This window comes from Lynx canadensis, chromosome A3, assembly GCF_007474595.2.
Source record: "Lynx canadensis isolate LIC74 chromosome A3, mLynCan4.pri.v2, whole genome shotgun sequence".
Classification (NCBI taxonomy): Eukaryota; Metazoa; Chordata; class Mammalia; order Carnivora; family Felidae; genus Lynx; species Lynx canadensis.
Genome location: NC_044305.1, coordinates 38,920,609 through 38,948,161, shown reverse-complemented (window position 1 = coordinate 38,948,161; position 27,553 = coordinate 38,920,609). Strand labels below are relative to the sequence as shown.

Here is a 27,553-nt window from a genome sequence, read left to right as displayed (position 1 = left end):
GGTACAAAATGTCAGCATGAGCAATATTTTTCCATCAAGTCAGGCATTTCTATATGTGAACAGATTTGTGGACTTTTCAGAGAAATACCTTCTTGCTTTTGGGCTGAATCTGCAAATAAGGCACTCAAATCACTAGGTAACAGTATCCGGATGAAAACAGAAACCATGTAAAACTGAAATGGTTACTACATGTAGATGTAGCATGAGGTTATTCTAATTACTAGAAGTCTGACAGTACATCACTTATAGATTGCTTTCCCCCCTACCCCCCCCCCCCCCGAGAGAGCATGAGCGGGGAGAGGGGCAGAGGGAGAGAGAAACAGAATCTTAAGTAGGCTCCAACACCCAGTGTGGAACCTACGTGGGGCTCAATCTCATGCCTGTGAGATCATGACCTGAGCCAAAATCAAGAGGCAGACAATTCACTGACTGAGCCACCCAGGCACCCCACTTATAGACTTCCTGCTGCAAAATGTAGTAATTTCAGACGTGAAAATTATCCAACTCTGATGAAAATTCTGGACTACATTAACACTGGATAAAATATTTATTGTGATTTTTTCTCCTGTGACATAAGATTATTTATTTTTCCCAGCTCTCCAAATGACACAGTTGCTGAACCTCTTTCAGCTGGTTGGGCCTGAAAATAATGAAAGATTAAAGACATTAGAAATAGATAAATACAGAGCTCTAAATTAAATCCCTTAATGCCATCATGTATTTTTTTAAATCCCCCACCCTATGTAAATAAAAAATTGAAACTAAATAGAAACATGAACCCGCTAAGAAAAGTGATTTATCTTAATAACATTACCTGTGAATCATGGTATTTCCATCCTATCATGTAATAGATTTGATATGTGGCAGGTACTGAACCATCCTCATTTCCGTACATTTCTATAAAGACAAATAATATTAAAATCTGAAAAAATGGAAGTAGGAAAAGAAAATCTGCTCAATGAAAGGTCGTGTCCTTCAAAGAGAAATGGATACTGGGATACTGGGAAGATGATGAAAATGCTTCATGTGAAAAATCCTCAACACTGAGAAGCTGACAGTTATGAACACAGTAAGGGCTGTTTGGAAAAAGGATATGGAACTACAGGATCTGTGTTCTGAAAGGAAGGACGAGAAATCTGACAAGGCCTTTACAGGAAAGGAAAAAGCCCTGGCAACTCAAAGGGGCAAACGTGGCAGGGCATGGGTTCCCCAGTGAGGCACGGGGGGAAAGGACGCTCAGCTCCCTTACCTCCATACACCGCTGCAGCCGCCAGCATCGTGTCTCGGTGCAGCAGGGCTTTTCTATTCCAAGCACAGTTACTCTCACCCATACCTAAAAATACACTACAGACAGTTTTAGATAATACCGCCAAAAGCATGAGCCACTCACAACACACATTTAACCTCTTCTCACCCAACACCATACCCATCCCCATTCTCTAAAACAGACTATAGCTAGGCTTCTTAGTGACTCTGAGGCCAAACAAAGTACTTGAAGCTTATGGATAGTAAAACCAGTGAAGAAGTCAACTTTCAGGAGGAAGGCCCCATAAGCATGCTTTACTTGCCAGCAGTGGTCTAAAAGCGGGCCAGCTGGGCAAGAGTAAGGCAACTGGCCCTCTAGGTGAGTCACCAGGTATTGGCAAGTACGTATTCAAAGATGCCACATTTTATGCCCCTTTTAGCTGCTCTTCAGAGGAGGACAGGGCACTGACTGCTACAATGGCTCACTCCTTCTAAGCCACAGATGTCTGCCTGACCATGAAACTTGGGAGAGGACTTTGAGACTCATTAGATAGTACCAGAACTACGAGGTGTAGGAAAAACTTATGTGCATTCTTTTCAGGGTCACTTTCCTTAATGTTTCAAAATTTAGATTTCTTTCCTTCAAGTTGATAGCTAAAAGCTAGGGTTAATATCTTGTACTGTTCATTAACAATTAATGCTGTATATCTGATTTTTTTATGCACGTATTTAAACAAAATTAATTTGAAAGGCCACATTTTAAACTAGTCCACAAAATCAACACAAATTTCAAAAGTAAAAACCCTTCATGTTTATTTTCTATATACTATGCAATCACAAATCAGTTCTTACTTTTGTTTTTCTACTTTCACAAAAATAAAACAATAAAATTCCCAATATCAGTTATTTTTAAAGGTTAAAAATAATAATAATCTTCCAAGTTTTCAATGGCCTTATTAAAAACAATCAACATATCAGCTGTAATAAATGAACCTTTTTCTTCTCTCCAATCCCAAAAGGTTCCTACTATTTCTTAATGAATCTCTGATACTAAAAGCAATGTCCAGTGTCCTGTCAGTACAACAGCCCCAATTCATGAAGAAGAACATACAAACTAACAGATTAATCATCATGAAGCAAAAAGTGGATGTTACTCCGTCACAAAGCAGCTAGAAGATCTTAGACCAATTGCTTGGGTCTTCAAGGTGGCCATAGTAGATGATCTCCAAAGGCTTCTAGGGCTAACATCATAGACCCATTACATAATCTAATTTAAAAACATTCTCACATTGTATCAGCCAGATCAAGTGACCAGAGGTAAACTGTGAGATGGACTGGGAGGGTCTATTGCTGCTGATGGCTGTGCTGCTTTCACTTCTGTTCACCTTCCCAGTGCTGTGACCTACACATTATATGTAGGCAATGCCAGTGGAAATCAGGTTTATTTAATGCAAATACTTAATATACTACGACGGAGGGGCCAAGGAAGGAGAAAAATACTTAATATGCTAGAAATCCTAAAATGCCTTCTAAATAATTGGTTATTACAGACACTAACATTATTATGCACAATGTTCTGATATGGAAATTCGAGAGTACTACTGCATGACATAGCAACTCTGCTTCCAGGGCAGCGCCCCCTGCCTCACGAGACAAGTAAACCTCCATACCCACCTTCCTTTTTCCTAGAGGAAGCAGTTCAGTGATGCGGGGCAGAAAGTCTAGACTGTAAGATCATCATCCCAGTTCTGAGCTTTAAGGGATCTCGGGCAGTTACTTAACTCTAATTAAACTCAGTTTTATCATCTTCAAAATGGAATGCTAGCACTTCAATGTGTCATGGTAGACCACCTGGGAAACACTTTTAGGGACTTCTGACCAGCTCTGTGCTTTGGGACAACAGAAAAATCCAGGAAGCAGGTGTTTAAGACTCTCACAGTGTTTTTAAGGTTAAGTTCAACTGCTTGCATAAAAATCAAATTTTTTATGCTTTAGGAGTATTGTCTTAAAAAACACAACAACAAAAACTGAACTTACCTTAAAACTACTGTGAAAGCCTCCAAAACTTTTCATGCATTCATCAGCTGATACACAACTTGTTTTGTAAAATTAGGTCAACATTCTGGACTTTTTTCTGTGAATTAATAATAACAGCAGCTTAAATGAGAAATACTACAACCATCAAAAAAATGCAACAATACAAAATATCGAAAACGCATTTGAAGGTAACACCATCTTCCAGTAGGCAAAGTGGCACGCCTGGCAGTAGTCACCCAAGCTCCCCACCTCCTCCCTTCATTCCTGGACCACTCTCCTTCCCATTTCAGCTGCCTCTGACCTTTTAAAGGCAGAGTGGTTGAGATTTTGGGATCTGAGGCTGCTACACTGGACTTAAACCCTGGCTCTAGCATTTACAATGTATCACCTGGGGCAAGTTATTTAATTTCTCATGTGTAACAAGAGAGATGAACCATGCTAGCTCTAGTCTTACCTTCCTCATAGAGTATGCCTTATAAACAAGGCTGGAGGGTGAGCTTTTTAAATTTTTTAATGTTTATTTATTTTTGAGAGAGAGAAAGAGAAAAAGAGAGAAAGAGAGAGAGAGACAGTGTGAGTGGGCGAGGGGCAGAGAGAGAGGGAGACAGAGAATCCGAAGCAGTCCCCAGGCGCTGAGCTGTCAGCACAGAGCCCGACATGGGGCTCGAACTCGTGAACTGTGAGATCACAACCTGAGCCGGAGTTGGACGTTTAACCGACTGAGCCACCCAGGCGTCCCTGGAAGATGAGCTTTTTAACACACTGATCTGATGGTCTCTCCTCTGCATGAAATTCTCCCCACACACTACCAGGCTCACCTGATAAAATCTAGAAGCTTCTGGTGGACTATTCTTCACCATTTCCCATCATCTCTCCATTCTACATATTCAAGCAAAACAGAATTACTGTGGAGTTTTTTAATTAGGAAAGTGAAGGAAGTGTGTTTTCCTCTTGCATCTCCATTTTACACAGACCATTTCCGTGGCCTGGAAGGCGATGCCCCAAATGCCCAAACCTGCACCCACCCATCCATTCTCCTGGCAAACTCATTTTAGCTTAGGTCCTGTCTCTTCTACAAAAGTACCCCTGACTCCCTAAGCAGATTTAGGGATTCCATTTTTCCATACTTTAAAACACAATGATCTCATTTTATAGTTAAATGCCTAGGTCTGTCTATCTGTGTGTCTACCAGAGCACAGGCTCCCCGAGATAAGGAACTATGTATTTTCATCACTGACTCAATAGCTGGCACATGGTAGATGTTCAGTAAATGGTAAGTGAATGAATATAATATCAACCAGCTAACGTTCATATCTACTTTGTTAAATATCACTTTTACAAGTTATCTTTGGATAATACTTCTTAATCCTCCTAAGGATAAGAGACTCAAAGATTAAAATATACGATTTATGTACAAGACTGTACAGCAAAAATTAAAGCAGCACTGGCAAAAGCCTCTTAAGGTAAATATTAGGCAAGAGGTCCTCAAAATATATGACCTATTTAAAACTCTGGGGGGAAGCAGTGACTATCAACTGGGTAGCAGCATCGGGCAACCTTCTGAGAGAGCTGGAAATGTTCTAGTCCTTGTCTGGATAGTGAATAAAAATATGAGTAACTATGCAGTTGAGATGAGAGCATTTTACCATGCTAGATTTAATGGAAAAAAAATGCACGCAGATCAAGTAGGCAGTATTGGACTTTGGATTCCAGATCCCGTGTGACCACAGACAAGATACTTAACTCCACAATGTCTCCATTTGCCAATCTGTAAAATTAGGATATCAGAAAACCTCACAGAACCACACCCAGCACAGAGTAACTTCTGTATTTTTAAATCAGTGGGCAGTAACCTTTTCCAACTGATACATCTAATTTCTAGTCTCTCTTGCTTCTCTCTTAAAATGAATCGTGAGCACAGTATTTATTATATAGCAGAATAAAAGTAAATGCTGCATTTGAGAAATATTTTTATCATTAGAGTCTGAATGATACATCATCAGCCCACCACCAACACTCAAGCCTTTGAGATGAAGGAGCCCCATGATTACATCATGGGGAGCCAAGTGCTTGGGGCAGTGCTTGGGAGGGGATGTGTGATTTATACTGGTCCCCTGTCATCTTAGGCATGCATGCTATAGGCTACCAATCCCTGTATTAAATTATAATGAATGAAGAGTGACTCTAATAGTAAGTTTTCGGCTACATATCTTTCCCCTTGTAAAGCCATCAGAAGTCCCATTCCCAGAGGAGGCTGGATGATGGGTAAAATGAACTGTGTTACAAATGGGTAGACAAAAGCAGTAGTAGAGTCAGGTAAGAGAGTGCCAGAGCAAGAGTCTGGCATCTAATTCTGCCACTAACAGACAAGTGTCCCCTTGGGACTAATATTCCTCACTTATAATCTAGGGATACACTAGTTAGCAGAGCACTACTGAGAGAACTGCAACAACATGTCAGAACAACTATAAATCTGTAAACAATTGCAAGCTACTTATCCTTACAATTCTCCTGCTTAGATCATCTTCTCATTTTTCAGGATCGGATTAAAGTGCCCGTAGGTAAGCAGAGTTCTGGTTTCAAAGATTAAAAGTTTTTAATTGCTTCAGCTTCTCTCATTCATCAAAACTGCCTATGCCAATTGTGTAATAAAAAGCCAAAGCTCACAATTTCTTAGGCAAGTTGAAGCTTTCCTTGGAGAAAAGCAGTTCTCCAGAAGCACCCTCAGTGGCAGATATGCATGTCTACCTACCTTATCTATTTCGGGATGCAGAGATAGGGTTTGTATCCTTGTTGCTCCTCAAAGCCTCCTCCAGGCCATTACCCCTCTAACTTGTTAAAAACCGTTGCCCTGCTGAGACCCGCACTAGTTAGCCATCCCTCTTTCCCACTCTTGCTTGCTGTCAGACGTCAGACTCCCAGTCCTTCTCCTCAATAATCTGAGGGTTTGGCACCTGGTTCAGCTCCTGTCTGTACCCCAAATCCTGCCATGACCCTGGGTGACTTCATTGCTAATAATCACCAGTACCATGGTCTTTAAGGTATTTTAGTCCACTCCCCCACTAATGGTTCTCCATTACTCTGCCTCTGCCATCACATCTGTAACATGTCCAGACATGTCCCTCTTCTGTAGTCACTGTACATTAGGTTCCTGAAGGATCAGCATCTGGCTGTGTTCCCTTCTCACTTCATGGCCTCATCCCAGGCAAGTGCTTCAAATACCACCAATTCACAAATGACTCATATTTTAACCAGGCAATTGCCTCCTCTAAACCACATATCCACACACCAACCACCTACTTGACATCTCCTCTTAGATATTTCACAAGCACTTCAAACCCAAAATAGTCACGTGTGAACTTAAGAGGTGTCCCTGCCCATACTTGGTCTTCTACTGTTTCCTCTATCAAGGAAGGGGCACCATCTCTCTGGTTATGTGAGCCAGAAACTCAGCAGTTGTGTTTGAAATAGCTCTCTCCACTCACCCACATGTAATCCATCAGCAAGGACTGTCAAATTTACCTCCTAATTATCTCTAGAATCCATTTACTTCTCTCAATGTCCACTGGTACCACCTTAGTCCAAATCACCATCATTTCTATTTTTTTTAATATTTATTTTGAGGGGGGGAGAGAGAGAGAGAGCACATGTGAGCAGGGGGAGGGGCAGAGAGGAGAGAGACAATCCCAAGCAGACTCCATGCTGTCATCTCACAAACCGTGAGATCATAAACTGAGCCAAAATCAAGAGTCAGACGCATAACTCACTGGGCCACCCAGGCACGTCCACCATCATTTCTTAATAATCTTTATAGCAATGAGTCTCTCTCAACCAGTTTATCTGCCAGTCCATTTTCTTTCAAAATGCAAATCTGGTATCATGACTTCCCTTTACCTTCCCTCCATTAAAATGCCTCAAGGGGTGCCTGGGTGGCTTAGTCGGTTAAGCATCCGACTCTTGATCTCGGCTCAGGTCATGATCTCAGGGTTCGTGAGTTCAAGCCCCACATCAGATTCTGTGCTGACAGCACAGAGTCTGCTTGGGATTCTGTCTCTCCTTGTCTCTGCCCCTCCCCTGTTGTGCTGTCTCTCTCAAAATAAATAAATAAACAAAAAAAATTTTTTTTAAATGCCTCAAGGGGCATTTTAAGATAAAGACAAATCATCTCAACAGGGACTGTAAGGCCCCCATTTACTCACCAATTTCATTATTTAATTCTCTTTTCATTCCCTGTACTCTAGCCAAATACCCTTTCAGTACTTGCCATGCTCTTTCTTGCCCCAGAGTCTTTGTACATGCTGTTCTCCCAGCCTGTGACCCACTGCCGTGCCCCTCTCCACCTAGTTAACTCATCTTCATTTTCTAGAGCACAATCACCACTTCCTCAGACAAGACTTCATTGACTCTCTCAGACAAGGACTTACCCTTTAGACAAATACCACTCGTACACTAACCCAACTACCCGCTTTCTTGTGCCTGGATCCAGGCTGCCAACTGTTGCTGGAGAAAATCACCGATATGCTCTACCACCTCAGGTGTATGCTTCAAGAAAGTCCCACCATCATTTTATAGACAGTCATAGCACTCTGCACCCCAATTTGTGGCTCTTACCAGGATTCTAATTTAACATTTATCTTCATGGCAGTTGTGTGATATCTGCCTCACCCATTTTATTTTATAAGCTCCATGAAGATAGTCTGCTTTCTCCTCACCAATCTATCCCTAGTGGTTAGCCCCTGTGCCCGTCAAGAGTCTCTTCTCGAAATATGACTCTCAAATGGAATCTAAACATTCTTTAAAGTGCCTTACCTTGTAAATCTTCCATCAATTCAAACATCCCAGGATAGTTAACTTGAATTTCATCAGTATCCTATTTAAAAAGAAAAAGGAATATTCATTTGACATATATCACTAAACCCAGATTTAAAAACAGGTCATAGAAATTACCCAGAACAATGTTTCATGGTAAACAGAAACTTTTTTTTACAATATTCTTCACAGATGTCATCTGGTTTATGCTTGTTTTATCAAAAGGTCAAATTACAGAATAATCCGTCACTATTCTAAGAGAAATTTTCCTAACACTCCATCAACTGGTTCCAGGTCTCTCCCTGGGAACAACACAAAAAAAGTCTGTTTTGTATCTGCAAACCATCGCCCTCTTCAAGTTTCTGAAAACTCTTCCAGGACATTGTAATTTTTTAGGGGGAGGGGTTAGTCCTCTGGACAAAATTTATAGATTTATAGATCTTTACACATCCTTACTGCATTGCTCTATACGTAGTCAATATCAATCTCCTAAAATGTGGCACCAGAATCAAGCCAAATAGGGTCATCTCTCAAGATGTCTTCAATCTACCTCTAGCAATGCAGTCATACTGCAATGGCTCACTTGAATGTCAGGCACACCACTGACACAAAGTTTATTTCTCAAATGGACTTCTGGGACATTACGTCCCATTCTTTCTGAAGCTTGATACACAAGTTTACTACTGACTGGTACAGTGGCAGAGAGTACTGATGTTCCCCAAATGTCCGGTGCTCCTTGATACTTCCCAGACCCTGAAAGACATTTTTTTCTGGTCAAAGAAGAGAGCAAGGTAATAGAGAACTAATGATCCTTTTCCAAGCCATCCCTTTTGCTGTGGTAACCTCAGAAGATGCAAGAGCCAGATGGCACAACCATGGGATAGAGATGGGCTGCCCAATCAGCACAGGGCTGTAATGTGATAAAAATCTGTGTAAGCATGAAGGTATAGGAGTTTGTCTATATTGGGAATTAGCCCCCAAATACAGGACTCATACTTTTTTTTTTTTTTCAAGTTTAGTATCATAACGCAGCATATATCTCAAACTTCAACTTATTTGCACTAATCACTTTGGAGTATCATTTTTTGTGTTTTGTCATTCTATTTAATGTGTTAATTATTCCTGCCAATTTTGGACTTTAACATTACACAGAATTAAGTACACAGCCCAAAAGAACACTTATCAAAAACATCCACTCTAATTCCTAGAGAAATGCAAAACAAAAGAACATTTTTTTTAACCTCAGAAATAGAAAACAAAGTACAAGCAAGGGTTCACATATACTGTTGATGGGGCATATAAATTGATGTTACTTTTAGAGAATCATTTGACCCTATCTGTCAAAATTTCAATGTACAGATCTCTGACCCAGCAATTCCATTGCCAGAAATTAACCTGGAGATATGCCAAGATTATGTGAAAGGATATTCACTGCAGCACTGTTTGAAATAGCAACAAAACAAAAAACTAACTGGAAACAATCTAAATGTCTATTAATAGAGAACTGGCTATATAAATTGTATCTATTTAATGAAATACTACACAGCTGGTAAAAAAAAAAGCAGTAGATTCGGTGGATACGAGTAGGGGGAGATCTCGTAAGATACACTATTGACTAAAAAACCTCAAAGAGTGCTTATATGGAAAAAAAGCAACAGAGTGTATATTTTATTTTTTTTAATGTTTATTTATTTTTGAGAAAGAAAGGGCGAGTAGGGGAGAGGCAGAGAGAGAGAGGGAGACACAGAATCTGAAGCACACTCCAGGCTCTGAGCTGTTAGCACAGAGCCCGACGCAGGACTTGAACTCAAAAACTGAGATCATGACCTGAGCTAAAGCCGGACACTTAACCAAATGAGCCACCCAGGTGCCCCAACAGAGTGTACATATGGTTGTATATGTAGGTTTAAATGACATAATTGTATTGTGGCCTCTGATGAAAAATTGTTCTGAAAGTGTATACAAGACAACAAAGATCATCTTTGGGGTGAGTGACCAAGTATCTGAAGTCAGGAAAAGGAGACTTCTTTCCACTTTAGACCTGCTGTGTTTATCTCATTCTCTTTATCTATACATTTTTTTACTTCCTTTTTCTTGCTAACATATGCATGATCATGTTGTATGTGCACTTTTTAATAACACCATCTCTGGGTAGTCAATTTCTTCTCCATCTTTTTCTACATTTAGAAACTATTTATGAGATCATAAGATTAAAAAAAAAATTCCTTCCAGCCTGATACCTAGCCATTAAGCAATATCCTTTGAAAACAATCTTTCAATGAAACTAAAAGCATTATCTCCATCTCCATCAAAAGAATACAATAGCTTTGTCAAAGTCCTTATTCAAATTAAGATGGACCATATCTGTAGTTTTCTCCTAATATATTATTATAATATATTAAACTGGCAACTCTAAAAGAAAATGAGCCTCATTCAGAATGTCAACTAACTCTGAAAATAATTCACTAAGAAAGTCATATAAAGGTAAACAGGCAATACTGATTTAACTTGAAAATAAAAATCCATCACAGTGTAAAAATAATATACCTAATGTTGTATGCAATATAAAACTGTGTAGCTGATTATATATAAAAGCTTTGGGGGATGGGAATTTTAGAAAATGAATTATGATATAATGTTAATACAGCACATTAGAGACAGTGTATGTTTCTCAAGGAACTAATTTGGATAGATTTATTATTAAATCAGCAACTCTCTTAATTTTATAAACCATAAAGAAGATTCCACACCAGTATTTTTGTATTATCTTAGTGTTTGAGTTATTCAGCTCATTTTTCAGAGAAGAATATAGAGGGTATTTCCGTAATAGATTTCCCAATTAACAGAAGTGTAGGATTTTAAATGCTTTAATGTTAGGTTAAACATTTCTGGAAGAAATCTTTCTAAAATACACAATCCACTTTACAACCATACAAAACCACAAGGCAGCACACTTTTGGGGGCCCACAAAGTCAAAATTATTCTTAAAATAATACTAAGATGCTATTTGGCTTTTTCACCTCTCAGCCTCTCACGAGTACAACAGATTCTTCGTAAGTTACATGATATGTGATATTCTAATAGACAGTCTCATGACTGCAGAAGCAGACATGAGAATCTAGTGCTCTTTTATCATGCCATACGTTAAAGAAATTTGTAAAAATGAAAAGCAATGATATTCTTCTAATTTATTTTCTTTGGGAAAATAGTTTCTTTCTCCCCCAACAAAACACAAGTTATTTATGATAACATATAATAGGCAGACTATTGTTAGTTTTAAACATATTATTAAATACCAAAATTCAGTTTCCATTTCTAATATGGTTAATATTGATAGATATAACCCACATAACAAAAACTCTCTAAGGTCCTCAATAATTTTAAGTGTGTAGCGAGGTCCTAGGACCAAAATTTTGAAAACTGTTACTCTCAGGAGAGAGCTAAGATTTGGGAGATTAAGGGCAAATGACAGACCATCACTTTATCCGTACAGTTTAATGTTTAAAATGTATGTATTACTACTTATATAATTAAAAAAATATACAGTGATCCCTCTATGTACAATCGCCAGTGTTTGCTTTAATTACAAAGCAGAACCCTCACATGAGGCAGAGCTATCCCATTTCCAGCTGCCAACATCTCAGAATGCAGTATCTTCTGACTCAGGCCATTAACAGTTTACATAAGACACAGCTGTACAGCTGTGAAATCCTGAAAGTTGCTGTCATTTCCTAATGTACTGTCTCTTCCCTTCCCTTGAAGCGCCTTTCCAACTTCAGAGACCCTACTGGTCTAATGCCCCATGCTTTCTACCAAAACAAGGAAGGACAGGGCAATCTATTTTTCGTTGGTTGATTTTATGAAAAATATTCACATTAAATCTCCTTAAACAGTTATTTCAATCTTAAATCTATCATCAATGAGAAATCTTTGTCAAGAAATTCCTATTTCCTCCAGGAAAGAGATGTGTCTAGACCTGAGCAGTTAGGAAAATCATAACAAGTCTACTCAACCGATATCTGGAGGCAGCAATGACATCCTTTAGAATGACTCTGCTAATGAAAGGAGCTGGAAGGGGGCAACCACTGTCTTTCCACATGACTCCTAGTTGGAAGCCTAGGATGGCAAAGTGCAAGGAGTATGGGTGGGGAGAGAGGAAGGCAGGAGCAAATATTTACTTAGCATCTACTATGGTCAAGGCACTTCACACTCTTTATCTTAATACTAACATCCAACCTCAGGTGAGAAACATTTGAATTTTTAAAAAAATAATGAATGTTCAGAGCCGTGAAGTAACCCCCCACCCCCTGATTCCCCTACCTAGTAACAGGGCAAAGTAAGGAACCAAATTATAACTGTCAGACACCAATGCCCTGTAGCATCACTGTACTGTGCTGACTCCATATTTCTTCAAACAGCCTACAGGTCCTCTTTCCAGATCTCTCCAGCCCTAATGGAGTGCAGCCCCCTTTCCTACATTCTCTACCCTGGATCATGAATAAAGATACCTTCATTTCTGCCTTGTGTGGCACTATTTCAGTTGAGGGCTAGTGGGAGATGCAACACTGTAAGTGCTCCTGTACCTCCCCTTTTCCCAATCACCTAAAATGTTCCCTCATATTACACGTTACTCTAGATCTGAAGATTCTAATGCACTGGAATAACAGGTCTTAGAAAATAACCTCCTTGTTAACCGAGGTTTGGGTTTTTTTGAGCTATTTTATTTATTCAGGTAACAAGTACTAAAAATTTTATGTTTGTACCTGTGTCAGTCAAGATATGTTTATATAAACTAAATTTAAAAAGAGAAAAAATGCCAAAACCTTTCCATAATACCATCAATACCTATAATTTTCTATCTTTAAGATGAGAAGTTCTTTCTGAACTGTGTGATTAATGGGTTAATGAGAATTAATCAACTCTCTTGATAGTTACCACAGTCAGTGTATTAAAGCCAGCTCTCCCAAGCAGATGTCCTAGGTCATTGACAGCAGTGAAAGGAGAAACATGTGGAGAAAATCCTCCTTCCCTTTCTGTTTCTGCTAACTGTAACGAACACCGAAGTTCATAGAGTGTGTCGCCTCCAAACATTGCACCAATAAACACTCCATCTGGTTTTAAAACATAATGAATCTGTAATAAACACAAGACAACAAAACTACTCAAAATTTTATATAAAAAATTATTAAAAGGATAAAAATACGTTAAAAGAATAAATACGTGGTGTCTGAATCAATATTTTTACGATTACCATTCTTATTTTGTCAAATAATCAGAAAAGTTAATAAATAATATCTAAGGCATCCAGGTCAGAGAAGCACTGTAGTATAATATTACTGTAAAGATAGACAATAATTTATTGGTAGTATTAATACCTATTGATATTAATAATTAGTTGATAGCATTAATACCTACAAAATATGTTCTATGTTTTCAACTTTTCTAATAGACATATATTACTTTTGTAACTATTTTAAGTTTATTTACTTATTTTCAGAGAGAGAGCACGTGAGTGAGCACACATGTGGGAGAGGAACAGAAAGAGAAGGGGAGAATCCTAAGCAGGCTCAGTGCTGTCAGTACAGAGCCTGACTCAGGGTCGGTTCCACAAACTGTGAGATCATGACCTGAGACGAAATCAAGAGTTGAATACTTAACCGACTGAACCACTCAGGCACCCCACAGTTACTTTTATAATCAGAAAAATACTGAAAGAAAAAAAGTTTAAAGTGCAATAGATTGCAAAAATCACAAACCTCTATCTGTGCCCTTTAAATGTCACTTTGTAACAACTCCCATCAAAAGACAAAGTCTATTTCCCCTCTCCCTGAATCTGGGACAGCCTCACGACTTGCTGTGGCCAAAAGAATGCAGTGCAACTGACAGTGTGCCAGTGTCACACCAAGGTCTGAGATGGCCTCACAGGATTCCCTGTGCTGCCACCATGTCATAAACAAGCCTGAATGAGCTAGCCTGGTAAGGGATAAGAGAGGAGGAGCAGATCTCAGTCAGGCATTCCAGCTATGGCCATTCTTGACCAGCCAGCTTCAGGACAATCTAGCAGCTGATCACAGACACATGCGTAAGCCTGGCCAGACCCAGAAGTATTTCCTAACTAAGGCCAACCCAAATTCCCAGCCCACCAGATCATGAACTAAGTAAACTGTTGTTTTAAACCACTAAGTTGGAATAGCCTATTATGCAAAAAAGCTAATTTAAACAGAAAGTTTTATGATTCACAACATTAACCTAGTCAAATATTAGTTTCCTGTAATGAGAAGTAACTAACTCATTTTCCAGCTTTGAAACAAAAACAACTTTTAATTGATAACTTAAGCAAAACAGTGGTTGGAATGGATTCCAGAACCACAAATGTTTACTCATGGACTCTTAGAATTACCATCCATAAATAGATTTGACTCTATTCTCAACAATGAGGAACATTACAGGAAAGGGTTGATTCTGAAGTAAACCCAAAAATCACAGTAGGCTCTGCTAATCAAAGTACCCATCTTAAATTTATATTTAATATATCATGAAACAATTACAAAACAGTATACAAGTAAACTAACTGTAAAATCTTTGCTTTCTTACCCTCTGCCCCTTTGGTGTTGCTTCCTTCTCTTGTTGCCTAGCAAGTATCAAAGATTCCCTCCTCAGCTCCCTGCAGCTTCTCTCTACTTCAGCGGGCTTATCAATTCCCATGGATTTCACAAGGATGACTTCCCAATCACTATCTTTAGACTGGACATCTTCCCAGAAATGTGCTAAACTCATTTTCATCTGCCTGTGCCATGGACATGTGTCTCTTGGCACTCACCCTCCCAACACAACCAACAAATACATAACACTTATTCTCAAACCCACTCCCCTCTCCAACTGCCTATTTCTGTCAATTACTATTTTCCATTCTCTTTATCTGATCATTACCAATCCTTCCCCTACTTTTACTAATCATTTTCCCAGGCATCCAGATTCAAAACTTTAAGGTTGGATCTTCAGATACAACCAGCCAAATAGTTGACTCCTTTACAGGAGTCCCAAATAGTCTCTATTCCTGTTAATTCCTGCTACTGCCACCTAGCTTTAGTTTCTCTCATGCCTGGATGACAGAAGAAGCCTCTTTAATTGAACCAACTTCTGGCATCAGTTTTCCAACTAGCAAAATGAAAACATCTTACAGAGTTATTTATTTAACACATATAAAACAAGGCACAGTGATTGGCAAACAGTATGTGCTTATGATATGGAAGTTATCCTGCCCATCAGCCTTTTAAAATTATGTTACTTTCCTCTTCAAAATTCTCCAGTGGCTCTGAACTGCATAAAGAATGAACTCTAAATTCCTTAATCTGTTACCCAAGTCTTCCTAAATTTGGTCCCAACATACCTCATTTCCCAGTACTAAACTAATCTCCAAAAAGGCTCCCTCTCTGTCCTTTCATCCTCGTGAGGCTGTTCTACCTCCCCCCATCCTGTGATTCTGCCTTCCCACCCCAAATCTGACCTATGCTCCAAGGCCCTGCTCAAGTAATTCCCTCTTCCTGAAACTTTCCTTGGCTACTCCATGGCCCAGTGATTTCCCTCCTCTGAACACAATGCTCTTTACTCACCAGTTCACTGATAAATGCCAAGCAACAAATGTACCTCACACTCTCTAAGTGTAAGGTGTAGGGAAGATATAAATAAAAACAAATAGGTTCCTACCCACAGAAAAAACTTACAGACAATTAAGAAAAGGAACCCACACAGAAAATGTCTTATATCAATGTGATGTCAATACTATTCAAAGTTATTTTGGACAATATATAAGCTTTTGTAAATATTTAAAACATTTCATAATTAGATTCATTGAATTCCTAGGCAGGGGGGAGTCACCCAATGTACTTCTTCATTTCATCTCATCTCATCTCATCTCATCTCACCTCACCTCACCTCACCTCACCTCACCTCACCTCACCTCATTTCATTCTATTCTGAGAGACAGCATGAGCAGGGGAGAGGGGGAGAGAGAGAGAGACAGAGAGACAGAGAGAGAGAGACAGAGAGAATCCCAAGCAGGCTCTGCGCTGTCAGCCCAGAGCCCGACATGGGGCTTGATTTCACGAACCGCAAGATCACAACCTAAGCAGAAATCAAGAGTCAGATGCTTAACCGACTGAGACACCCAGGTGCTCACGCAATGTACTTCTCAATATGCCTAAGGGCATCAGGTGTATTTGGCCCATAGAAGATAATAAATACTTGATTTACTTTCATTTCCAATCATCAGAAGTATAAAATGGAAAACATCTGGAAGTTTCTAGTAAAAACAGAAATATTTAGAAGTTTCTAATAATAACACAGCCTATTGGAGTCAACATTAAGTTTCTTACCTGTTCAAGTGCTCTAGGAAGGTCATTCACCCAGTGTAAACTAGAATATGAAAACATATTTGCTTTAGCTTAATTCATATAATTAGTGTAATTATCACTCATATAAAGAAAGGCCACAACAAAAGGTGTTAATTTTGAAGTCTGAAACTGCATATCAAAATTCACCGATTATTTTCATATAAGTTTTAAAGCAAAGAATATTCCCAGGGGAAAACCTTCCTTCTGTCACACTAGAAAATGTGACAGTACTATAATACTATAAAGTATTTAAAACTTAATTTAGGAAATCTCTTCCATTTTCTTTTGCCTCTATTCACCGTCTCCCAGTGTGTGGTGATATGTGATGGCAAGAATCAGTCTCTGTAGAGTATGGTCACACTATCTTGACTAAGGTGGTATCCTCTTATGCTGACTTCCAGGATAGCACTGAATGCCCATTTCAAACCATACTGTGTTAAGCTCACATTTATCTTTCATAATGTTGTCTAACAATTATTAGATACTTTAAAAATTAAGAAGGTCATACCATATCATAAGGTCTATCATACTTATGGGGAAACTGAAAGCAATGGAATTAGGCACTTGCAAACAGCAAGCAGAGGAGCTAAAACTCACATTCAGACTCCCTGCCCAGGGCTGTTTTCCTTAGACCAACATTCTCTGTAATATTTTTCATTTCATGATAGAACGCAAATACTTTTCTAAATTTGTTTAGCATATCTTAAGAAGCAGGGAAGAGATTATAAACTCACTGACGAAAACAGCAAGAGTGCATGCAACTCTCCCAATTTGTCTGGGGCTGAGAGATTCCTGGGACATAAGCCTTTCCAGTGTTAACACTGGCAAAGTCTTGGGTGACTGGTCCCCCTAAAAACAGCTATCAAAAGGGCTGTGCTGACATGAAGAGCATGTTGAATCTTTGAAAGAAAATATGACTATAAAACAAGACAGGGGAAGTAAGAATATTTTATTTTGGGGGCACCCGGCTGGCTCAGTTGGTGGAGCATCTGTGAGTTCAAGCCCCCCAGTAGGTACAGAGATTACTGAAAAAAAAAAAAAAAAAAGTCTTAAAAAAAAGGAATATTTAATTTCTCTATTAGACTCTGAGTTCTTTGAGGGCAGGATCTCTGTCTGGGTTCATTTTTGTATTCCCCAAAAGAATCTAGCTCAGAGCCTAGTATATTATAATCTATTCAATAAGTATTTATATATTTATGTAATAAATGTGGAGGGCCACAGTAGGAAGCACAAATGGAAAAAAATAACCTTTGGGACTATATTTCTGTGTGGAAGAAAAACTGATGTTGAAGGAAATACTAGCTTTTCCCTATTTGCCAGAATGAGTTTGTAAGGGCTCTAACGTTTGAATATTGGAGCCAGTATATTCTTTACAACTCCTGCCTCCATTAATATTGATACTAAGTAACGTGTATTAGGAAGGAAAATCCTTCTATCATAGATCAGCTTTAGCAAGCTGAAAAAAGTTAGGGAGAAAAAAGTTAAGATACTATATCATATTATCTCCACTAGGGAGTATATAATTTATAATTCTTTACCAAAGAAATCTTATTGTTTATAAACCAAGAAAACTGGTTTGTGACTTTAAAAAAGGTTATTAAGAATTTACTACGGGGTGCCTGGATGGCTCAGTAGGTTGGGCAGCCAACTTTTGATTTCCACTCAGGTCACGACCTCACTGTGGGATTGAGCCCTGTGTTGGCTTCATGCTAACAGCACAGAGCCTACTTGGGATTCTCTCTCCCTCTCTCTCCGTCTCTTCCCCACCTCAAAATAAATAAACATTACAAAAAAAAAAAACAAACTTGCTCTATTAGCTATTTTATTTATCTCATAACAATTAAAATTTTATAGTACGAATTACCTATTTAAAACATACATTTTGAAGAAGTACAAACAGATTACCAACCTTAAGCTGCTAACTACCAGGTCAAATGTATTTTCTCTGAAGGGAAGGAACTCTTCATCAGCTAAAACACTGACAGTAGGGATTTCCATTTCTAAGGTATTTTTCTAGTGATTAAAAAATAAACACATTCATATAGAATGTCAATTACTAATACAATCATTATTTAAGTCAACGTTATATTTATTTGGCAGTTTCTATCCCTTTTAAAACCAGAGTCACAGAGAAGCTCAAGAAGTGTTTCTTAAATGACACAAACTGGCTAGTTGGAAAAACATAAAGAGGATCCTATCTCACACTAAAACAAATCTCAGAAGGCTGAAAGTTTCAGTGGCATAACTTAAGCCATAAAAGTAATAGACGAAAATAGGGGTGAACATTTTCATACTCTTAGGTGGAAACATTTTAAGCAAGCATAACTCAAAAGCCAGAAACTATAAAGGAAAAGACTAATCTACATGATGATAAACCAATCAAAAACTTCTAAAAACCCATAAACAATGTAAACAACAAACTTTGGGAAATATTTAAACACAGATGATGAAATTAATATCCTCCCAAAACAAACTCTTACAAACTCTCCACAATAAGAACATGCTAAGGCAACAATGCAGGTACAGGCACATCACAAAATTACTTACAAATTCACAAATTAAGAAATACCAATAGCCAAAAGACATCAACAAACGGTTGGCTGCATTCACAATCAAAGTGCAAATAAAAATATCAGTAAGATTCTACTTTCTGCCTATTAAACCGACAAAGACAGAATCCATTGGCTCAGTGCTGCCAAACAGGAGAAAAAAGTGCTTTCATACAATATTATATCTTTCTAACGGCAGTCTGGTGATGTATATAAAAAATTTAAAGATGAACATCGATGAGTTCATAAATTCCACTACTAGGAATTTATTCCCAGAGAGAAAAATAAATCAAATGTACAAAGTTTCTTTGTATAAGGATGTTCTTCCCAGTGTTGGTTATTAAGAAACTAGAAATATAACTGTCCTTTAATAGAAATTTAGCCAAATAAACCATGGAATATTCTTATATTAGAATACTATCTAGTCATTTTAAAAGGTGGAATTTGTATGTATGTATATCATTCGTTGATATAAAAGAATGATATCCTGTGAAAAGCACGGCATGTTATCATTATATCATTTGTATAAAATTGTAGAGATAGCTATACATCTGCAAAGGTGGAGACCCAAATGTCAACAGTGGTTGTCCCTGAATGGTGAGGACCAGGGGTGATATTTTCTTCTCCTTTATATTTCCTCCATTGTCTAATTTTTTTATGTGTTATATTTATAATCAGAAAAAAAACAATAAAGCTATTTTCATTTTGAAGGAAATAAAAATAAAGAACTAAAAATAAAACCAAGAGATCAGAAATCAATAGTGTTAAAAAGCTACCTACCAACGCATTTTCTGCAATGTCTACTTGGAAGAACTTTCCAACAGTTTCCTGCAATGGAATAAAATTAATTAGATAATACAAAACAAAAGCCTACTAACAAAACAAAATAACTACTGAAATTGCTCAAGGAGAAAGTGATAATTCGTAGGTAAATTTTTAGCTTTGTAAGGGTATTTTCCTGCAGTAAAACCAGTATAGTACACAACTAGCTTTAATAACACATAGTAAGTTACAAAGATTTAAATTTAAACAACCATGACTATATTTAATACATTTAACTATACTTAATAAAATACACAACCCAGGTGTGAGTAATCAACATCCTGAGTTTACTCCAGAGGATTAAGACTTATGTGTGCTGAGAACTGGTCCCCGCTCCTGGGCCACAGAAGTCCTGGATAGTTTTCCTCCCTCTTTTAGCTGTTCATTCAAAGAGTTTACACAGAGTAAAGAAAAGACTTAATAAACACAGATACTTGGGAGCGGGGTGGGGGGGGGGAGTATAGGGGCTCGCTGGTTTCATTTTCCCTGTTTCATGTCTCCCCTCTTCTTTCCAAAAGGAAAAAGCACTGCACCACTTCTTTCCTAAGATTAACACTTTCCACTATGCTCTTTTCTACAGGATCTTGATCCCTCCATCACCATCTCTATCAAATCTTTCATCTATTTCTTCTGTGTCTCTTTCCCTCACCTTGAAACAGTCATGAGCCTCCCAATCTGGAAAGATCTCCTCACCTCTAACTACCTTCTGGTTGTTCTGTCTGCAATCTGCAACTCTAATTCTCACCAATGTCTTTCTCCTTAATTCTTGATAATCTATTCCTACTCTCCCTGCTCATGCTATTTATAAAGATTACTAACAACCTAATCAACTACAACAGTGTGTCTCCTCTCAAGTCCTATTTCACTTGACCTATCTGAAGTCCAGCTCTGTTGTAGTCCTCCCCTCCTCTGTTAAAGAAGCCAATCCTTTCCACTTCATGCATACCCCCTTCTTAAAGAACCTCCTGCCCACAACTTGAAAGGATACCCTATCATTACCTGGCCACTGCTGACTACCCAAGTGCAACTGCCAAGTGGCAGAGCTAAATTTGAAATCCCTATCTGCCCAAGTTCAAGGCAATGCTCTTAACCTCAACACCCCAATTCCAAGTACACATTTCCAACTACCTGTCAGACATTAACACTAATATAGTCCACTGTTACCTCAAACTCAGCAAATCTAAAACAGGAATAGCCTGTGCTCCTTGCCCCACCACATCCCCTGACTTTTTCCAGTCAGTGAGGGAATAACTTCAAAGTTACTTTGCATTTATTCATGTAATGTTCATTTAATAAACCTTCATTGTGTATTCTAGGTACTGGGAATTTAGCAGTGACCAAAAACGAGCAAGTCTATGGAGTTTACATTCCCTAAGAGAAGACAGACACCAAATAAACAAACACATCAGGTGCTAAAAAGTGTTGTGGAAACAAATAAGGCAAATACCCTGCGGAGAATGGGGACCTTATTTTATAGAATAGTCGGGGAAGGAATTTTTGATGAGGGGTCATTTAAGCAAAGACCTGAAAGAGGCGAGGAAGTAAGCCGCACAGATATCTTAGGGAAGAACACAAGAACAACTATAATGCAAAGCCCTGGCCAGTTTGAGAGTCACTGAGAAGGTCAGGATTGCTGAAAAGTAAGGAATGAGGGGAAGGAAATGAGGTCAGGGACATGTTAGGGAGCCAGATCACTGAGGGCCTTATGGATTAAGACTGGCTTATTACTGAGTTAGATAAGAAGCCAAAAGTTCTGAGCAGAGGACTGGCAATGAACTGACCTGTGCTTTAGAAGGATTACTTTGCTGTGAGAATGGACTACTGGGGGCAAAGGTAGAAGCAGGGAGGTCATTAAGAGGCTACTGCAGTGTAGACCAATATGACAATAGTGAAAGTGGTAAGAAGTAGTAGTTAGGGATATATTTTGAAATCCAAATAAAATTTGCTGATGGATTCAATGTGGGAGGGGAGGACACAAGAAGAATCAATGACTAAGTTTTCTGGCCTGAGCATTGTTTGTGTTTGTGGAGCCTCTCACAACCCCCTCCCACCACCCCGGCCCAAGTGTATGCTTTTTCGAAGTAGATTTTACACAGAAAGCCCACTTTAATTGGTGTCCAACACAGTATCATATATACAGGGGTTAAAACAATAAATGTCTTTATGTTCTGAATTAGAAAATGCAAAATAAAATGGTATAAGCCTTAATAATGGCTACTTATAAATACACAAAGATTTCTAATCAAATGATAAAATATTTTTCCCAGCTAAAAAATTAGTTCAATCACATTTTCCAAATGAATGTCGATCTGATTTTAATTTGAAGTATCAAAAACATCTGCACAGAATGGGAAAGAAGAGCAACATATCTTACATAGACTTAAACTATAGGTAGGAATCATTATATAAAATGGATTGAAAAAAAAAAAAAGAAAAGCCACTTTAAGAAAAAAATACTTAAGAGGAGACACAAAACAACTATTGGCTTGCCATTAAAAAAAAAAAAAACTTGGCAATTTTGATATAATCAAAATCTAAATATCATACAAGCTGAATTAAGGAAGACTTTAAGATTAGCCAATTTTATTTCTTAAAGTAAATTAAGTCATTGAATAGATATACCTTATTCAAATGCTGTGCTATGTAACCTCTTCCACAACCAACATCCAAAGCAAGGGAAAATTTTCTAAAAAGTAGACACAGAAGTTATGATTTGTCTGTAATAACAGTCCATAAAACAGTTATTAAGAAGTAATTTTTCTTAAATAAAAACATATTAATGAATACAACTTTCAAAAAGTTATATTATCTGCCTTTTCTGCCTCACCTCACAAGCTATTTCTACCAGAGAACATATTGAAAGAGCAAGTCTGTCTGGTACAGACATTCACAGGACCCCACAGTTAACCAGCTTTCCATGAGGCTGCTCCAAGATATGAATTCAAAGAACAAATTTGGTAGGAGTATTTAAATTTGATAATATATCCAAATAAAGAATGAAGAGAAGCTAATGTAAATTAATATGAAAATATCTACATACTTATTTAGAACTTACTAATTATCTTTTTCTCAAATTTGTTGAGGCAACAGGTGACTTAAAATCATCATGTAAAATATCATGAACTATTAATATGTTAAGCTAAACACAAAACAAAACACCAACTAAATAGTAGCTAACTTTTACTGAAATCTTACCAGATTCAAAGCAATGAGCTATGTGCTCAAAGTAACTCAACCCAAGGTCACTCAACTAATAAGCAGCAGTCAGAACTTGAATTCAGTTAGTTTGAATCCTGGAACCAAAACTACTACCCCTATGCTATGTTGTCTTCTCTAAATAAATGTCATACTAAACCACACCAGTTAACACATCTAAGTGTAGGCCATCCACAGGTTTAAGAAAAATTTGTGACAAGAAAACTTAAAATTGCATCCAATAATAACATATTTTCTATTGGAACCAAAAGAGTCCTTTTCCAATTTCTGTCAAAAACCTATGTCAAAAATATAGAACACCAGTACACAATTGGAGAACTGGTGTGAGAAAGAACTGTTTATTTACAAAATGCTCACTATCTTGACCGTGAACACAGGCAGTGTGACATGTTGAAGTGCACAGCTTTGGGATGAGAAAGATGTGATTTAGAATTCTGGGTCAGCAATTTACTGGTTCTGTGACCATAGACAAGTGACTTAATCTTACTGAATCTGTTTCCCCATCCATAAAATGGAAAAGTTACTACCTCACTCGAGAGAATTTTATGAAATGGTGCATGGAAAGTATCTAGCACAGTACAAATGCTCAACAAATGTTGGTTATGAGTTGCTATTATTATCATAAGTTGTAACAGTATTAAGTGGACCTCAGATACCACAAATAAGACATTTAATAATCTGCGGGGCTAGTTTTTAAAAATCAACAAAAGATCAGGATGGACAATATAAACTATACTTTGTAACAATAGAACATTACTTCAAGGACATTTACACTGGTACTTTTTTTTAGACTGGTATTTTCAATGATTTAATTCTAAAGAGTTAATGTTAGTTTAAGACATGCCATAATCACAAGTCTCTCTGTAAACGATGTTTTGCTCAGTACTAAGGCATACTAAGACATACAAAGACTGTACAATCCATACTGACTTAGAAAATTCAATGTTTCATTTTTAATAAATGGCCTAAAATCCAAGCAAATGTAGAGAACTATTTGTTTCATTTCCTAATAAAACAGATGAAATGGGGTAACTATTTGTAACAATGAAGCATTTTTTCTTACCTTATGAAGTTAATTCATACCAAGATTCTAAGTAGCAAGAATATCTCTAAAAAATTACTGTTTTTGATTTTATAAAATTCCTTTTATAGACAAATGTAATAAATTCATCCCATGTTGGTGTAATTTAACCAACAATTTAACCGCAATGTTTTCATTAGTGGCTTTTGGCCAGATGAAATTGGATCAGTCATTCAGGCTCAGAGAGAAGCTAGGAGTTGTGCTTTTTTTTTTTTTTTTTTTTTGCAAGAATGAAATAAAAAGAACACTTGTTCTCCTATATATTTTATACATATATATATATATATATATATATATATGTACATATATAAAGGAGAGACTTAGAGTGTGATTAACATTGAGAATCCTGGTAATAAATTCCTCTAGATTCTGCCATTCCATACATTAAGCTCTCAGCATTCAATCTCTTGAATTTCCAGTCAAAAAATTGTATTTTATTATGATAATCATCACTTACCTAGCTATGTCATATACGCGGTCTGCAATCCGGCTTCCAACCTGAAGGATTACAAGCAGCAATGATGTATATAAATCGAGTACGCATAACAGAGAAGCGACACTCTTTTTCCAGCATTCAACAATCCATAGGTTACTTATGTTTCAACATGCTGATAAGTACTTCTCCCTATCCCATTTTCAATCTGACCACAAATTATAAATAGGAACATAATTATTAAATTACCCTAGGAAACAGATTGAGGCAAATTACTTCAGAAGTCAATTTAATAAAATCAAGACTAAATATTCATATATATGTATATATGTATTTGGCTGTAAGATCACAAGGATAAGAAGTAATAGGAGCATAACAGGTACAATATTGTCCACAGAAACCAGCATGAGATATATGAAAGTGAAAAAATATTGTTAGCTGGGGTTTATTACAGATCAATGTATAAGCAATCATGTAAAAACTTTATTACTTGAAAACTACTAAGAAATTCTGTGGAACTACTACACAGGTAACTTTTCTAAGCAACATGTGCAAATTAGAAAGTTAACCAAACCTGAAGAGACTGCACTTCCTGCTATTCTCCCCAATCCCACCCCAATCTAAAAGAGGTCATAAGGTTGGTGCCTCCTTATGCTATGCTAGCTTCATCTGGCAGGAATAAAGATGTGGGAGCCTAATATTCCTCACATTCCACTAATCCTTCATAAACACCCCAGAGTTTTTATTAGGACTTGGGAGTTCAGAACATATGCGTATTTGCTTTTGGGGGGAGAAGGGGAAGGAAAGAGGTACGGCAGAAGTCTTCTAACAGGGTACACTTGGTGTATCATTCCCACTATGAATACTTTTTGTTTATGTTAAAAAGAACTCTCATACGCTTTATCTCATTTATTCTAGTCCTGTACATTGACAAGGCTTTGGTCAAGTTGTAATCTACATGCTTTGCTTGGAGAAGAGTGGTTAGAAATATACATCTTCTAAGTACGTATCATTATGAACCCTAAAAAGAAACACAGTCAATCATCTGGTCAGGCCAGGCTTGCACAGAGTTCTGTCCAAAGGAGCTCAAAAACTGTTTCCTGCTTTTCCTTGAAAGAGTTCATTATACTTAACTTCAATTTTGCTTCATCCCCAAAGGAACACTTCCTTAGGATGAACTTGGTGCTGCATATACAGAGAGCAGAAACCCCTAGTTTCTAGTCCACCTGGACATAGGAAGAGGTCTTTTAAACCAGCACAAATCAGAGACCTTAATTTATCTTAAATTTTCCTAAACATAAAACGGATCCCATCGCTTCACTGCTTAAAACCACTCAACAGACTTGCATTCCTCTAGAGCAGTTGACCAACAGAAAAACAATGAAAGCCATATATTTAATTTTTAATTTCCTAATGGCCACTTAAAAAAATTAAATTTTTTTAATGTTTTTTATTTTTTTTTTAATTTTAACGTTTATTTATTTTTGAGACAGAGAGAGAGCATGAACAGGGGACGGGCAGAGAGAGAGGGAGACACAGAATCTGAAACAGGCTCCAGGTTCTGAGCTGTCAGCACAGAGCCCCACACGGGGCTCGAACTCAGACTGCTAGATCATGACCTGAGCCGAAGTCGGACGCCCAACCGACCGACCCACTCATGCGCCCCAATGTTTATTTATTTTTGAGAGAGACAGAGTGCGAGCAGGGGGGTGGGGGTGCAGGGGAGCAGACAGACAGGGATACACAGAATCCAAAGCAGGCTCCAGGCTCTGAGCTGTCAGCACAGAGCCTGACGTGGGGCTTGAACCCATGAACCATGAGATCATGACCTGAGCCCAAGTCAGACGCCCGACAAGACTGAGCAACCCGGGCACCCCTCTAATGGCCACATTTAAATAGTAAAAAAAAAAACAGCAGAAATTATTTTTAACATATTTTACTTAACCCAATATATCAAAACTATAATTTCAACACGTAATCAAGATAAAAAAAAAATAATGAAATATTTTGCATCCTTTTTTCAGTCACTGAAATCCAGTGTATTTTACACTTAACAGCACATCTCCGTTGGACTAGTCACATTTCAAGTGCTCAATAGCCACATGGGGCCAGAGATGACCATACTGAATGGGCAGCTCAGTTAGACAAGTAAATCCGAAGTCCTCATCTCTTACCGCCCTAATAACCCGAGTCCTCTCGGCCTGACCTCCTCTTCCACTCTCCTCTTCACGGAAGCTTCACTGGAGGCCTCAACAAGGTCCTCAACAAGGTCCTTCCCGCCTCACGGACACTTGTCCTTCTCTTTGATTACAAGGGTACTCTCTCCAGATCTCAGCTTGCCTCATCATGTCCTCTGCCTGAGCGGCCTTCTCTGACCATCGGAGTCCTCACCCCACTTCACTTTAGTACCTCACCTTACTTAGGCTGAAATTACATTTCTTGTTCACCTACTCCCATAAGAATGAAACCTCCTGAGGGTAGCGGTCTTACTCTGCCCAGGACATACATGTACACAATTCAAGCGATATTTGCTGAGTGAGTGAGTGAGTGAATGAACAGCTTACAAATACCCCGGTCCACCCCTTCAGGGATTACAGTAGAGGCTCAGGCAGAACGGCTGCTCAAGGTCACACGTGATGTGGGGTCTGCTGGGGCCTGGCCGGAGCCCCCGGACTCGGAGCCAGAGCTCGGCGTCGCCCTTCCCCTGCTGCCGCGCGGGCTCACCTCCTCCTTCAGATAGTCAAACTTCATGGGTTCGGGCTGCCGGGCCGCCCAGTTCTTCTGTTTTCTCTTCAAATCCCGGTCGAAGATATTTAGGGCTCTGGGCGAGGTGCTGCCCGGGGGAGAGACGCCGGAAGCAACCTTTCTAAGGCCGAGGTTCTTTGCGGGGACCTCAAACACCAGAGATCTCCGCCGCCACAGACAGAGGACGCCTAACCGCAACATCTCCGCCGGTAAAGCAGGCGCA

The 27,553-nt window shown here is 38.3% G+C and overlaps 1 protein-coding gene across 6 annotated transcripts; it reads right to left on the bottom strand.

Annotated features, from left to right (window-relative positions):
• Positions 1-437: 437 nt before the first annotated feature.
• NDUFAF5 (NADH:ubiquinone oxidoreductase complex assembly factor 5) lies at positions 438-27,553 on the bottom strand. Of its 6 annotated transcripts, XR_003967688.1 has the most exons (12): positions 27,310-27,553; positions 24,610-24,650; positions 22,478-22,541; positions 19,814-19,861; positions 18,394-18,497; positions 16,467-16,506; positions 13,027-13,224; positions 8,092-8,152; positions 4,101-4,161; positions 3,283-3,379; positions 1,250-1,344; positions 883-897 (listed from the first exon to the last, which is right to left on the bottom strand). XR_003967688.1 is itself a non-coding variant. In XM_030310114.1 (11 exons), the coding sequence occupies exons 1-11, from the start codon at positions 27,529-27,531 to the stop codon at positions 548-550; spliced, it is 1,038 nt and encodes a 345-aa protein (XP_030165974.1). In that variant the 5' UTR covers positions 27,532-27,553; the 3' UTR covers positions 438-547. The 6 variants fall into 6 exon arrangements, 2 of the variants coding, with proteins under 2 accessions (XP_030165974.1, XP_030165976.1); XM_030310114.1 differs by lacking the exons at positions 3,283-3,379; positions 4,101-4,161 and adding an exon at positions 438-640 and having other exon boundaries at positions 815-897; positions 1,250-1,333; XR_003967687.1 differs by lacking the exon at positions 883-897 and having other exon boundaries at positions 1,250-1,333.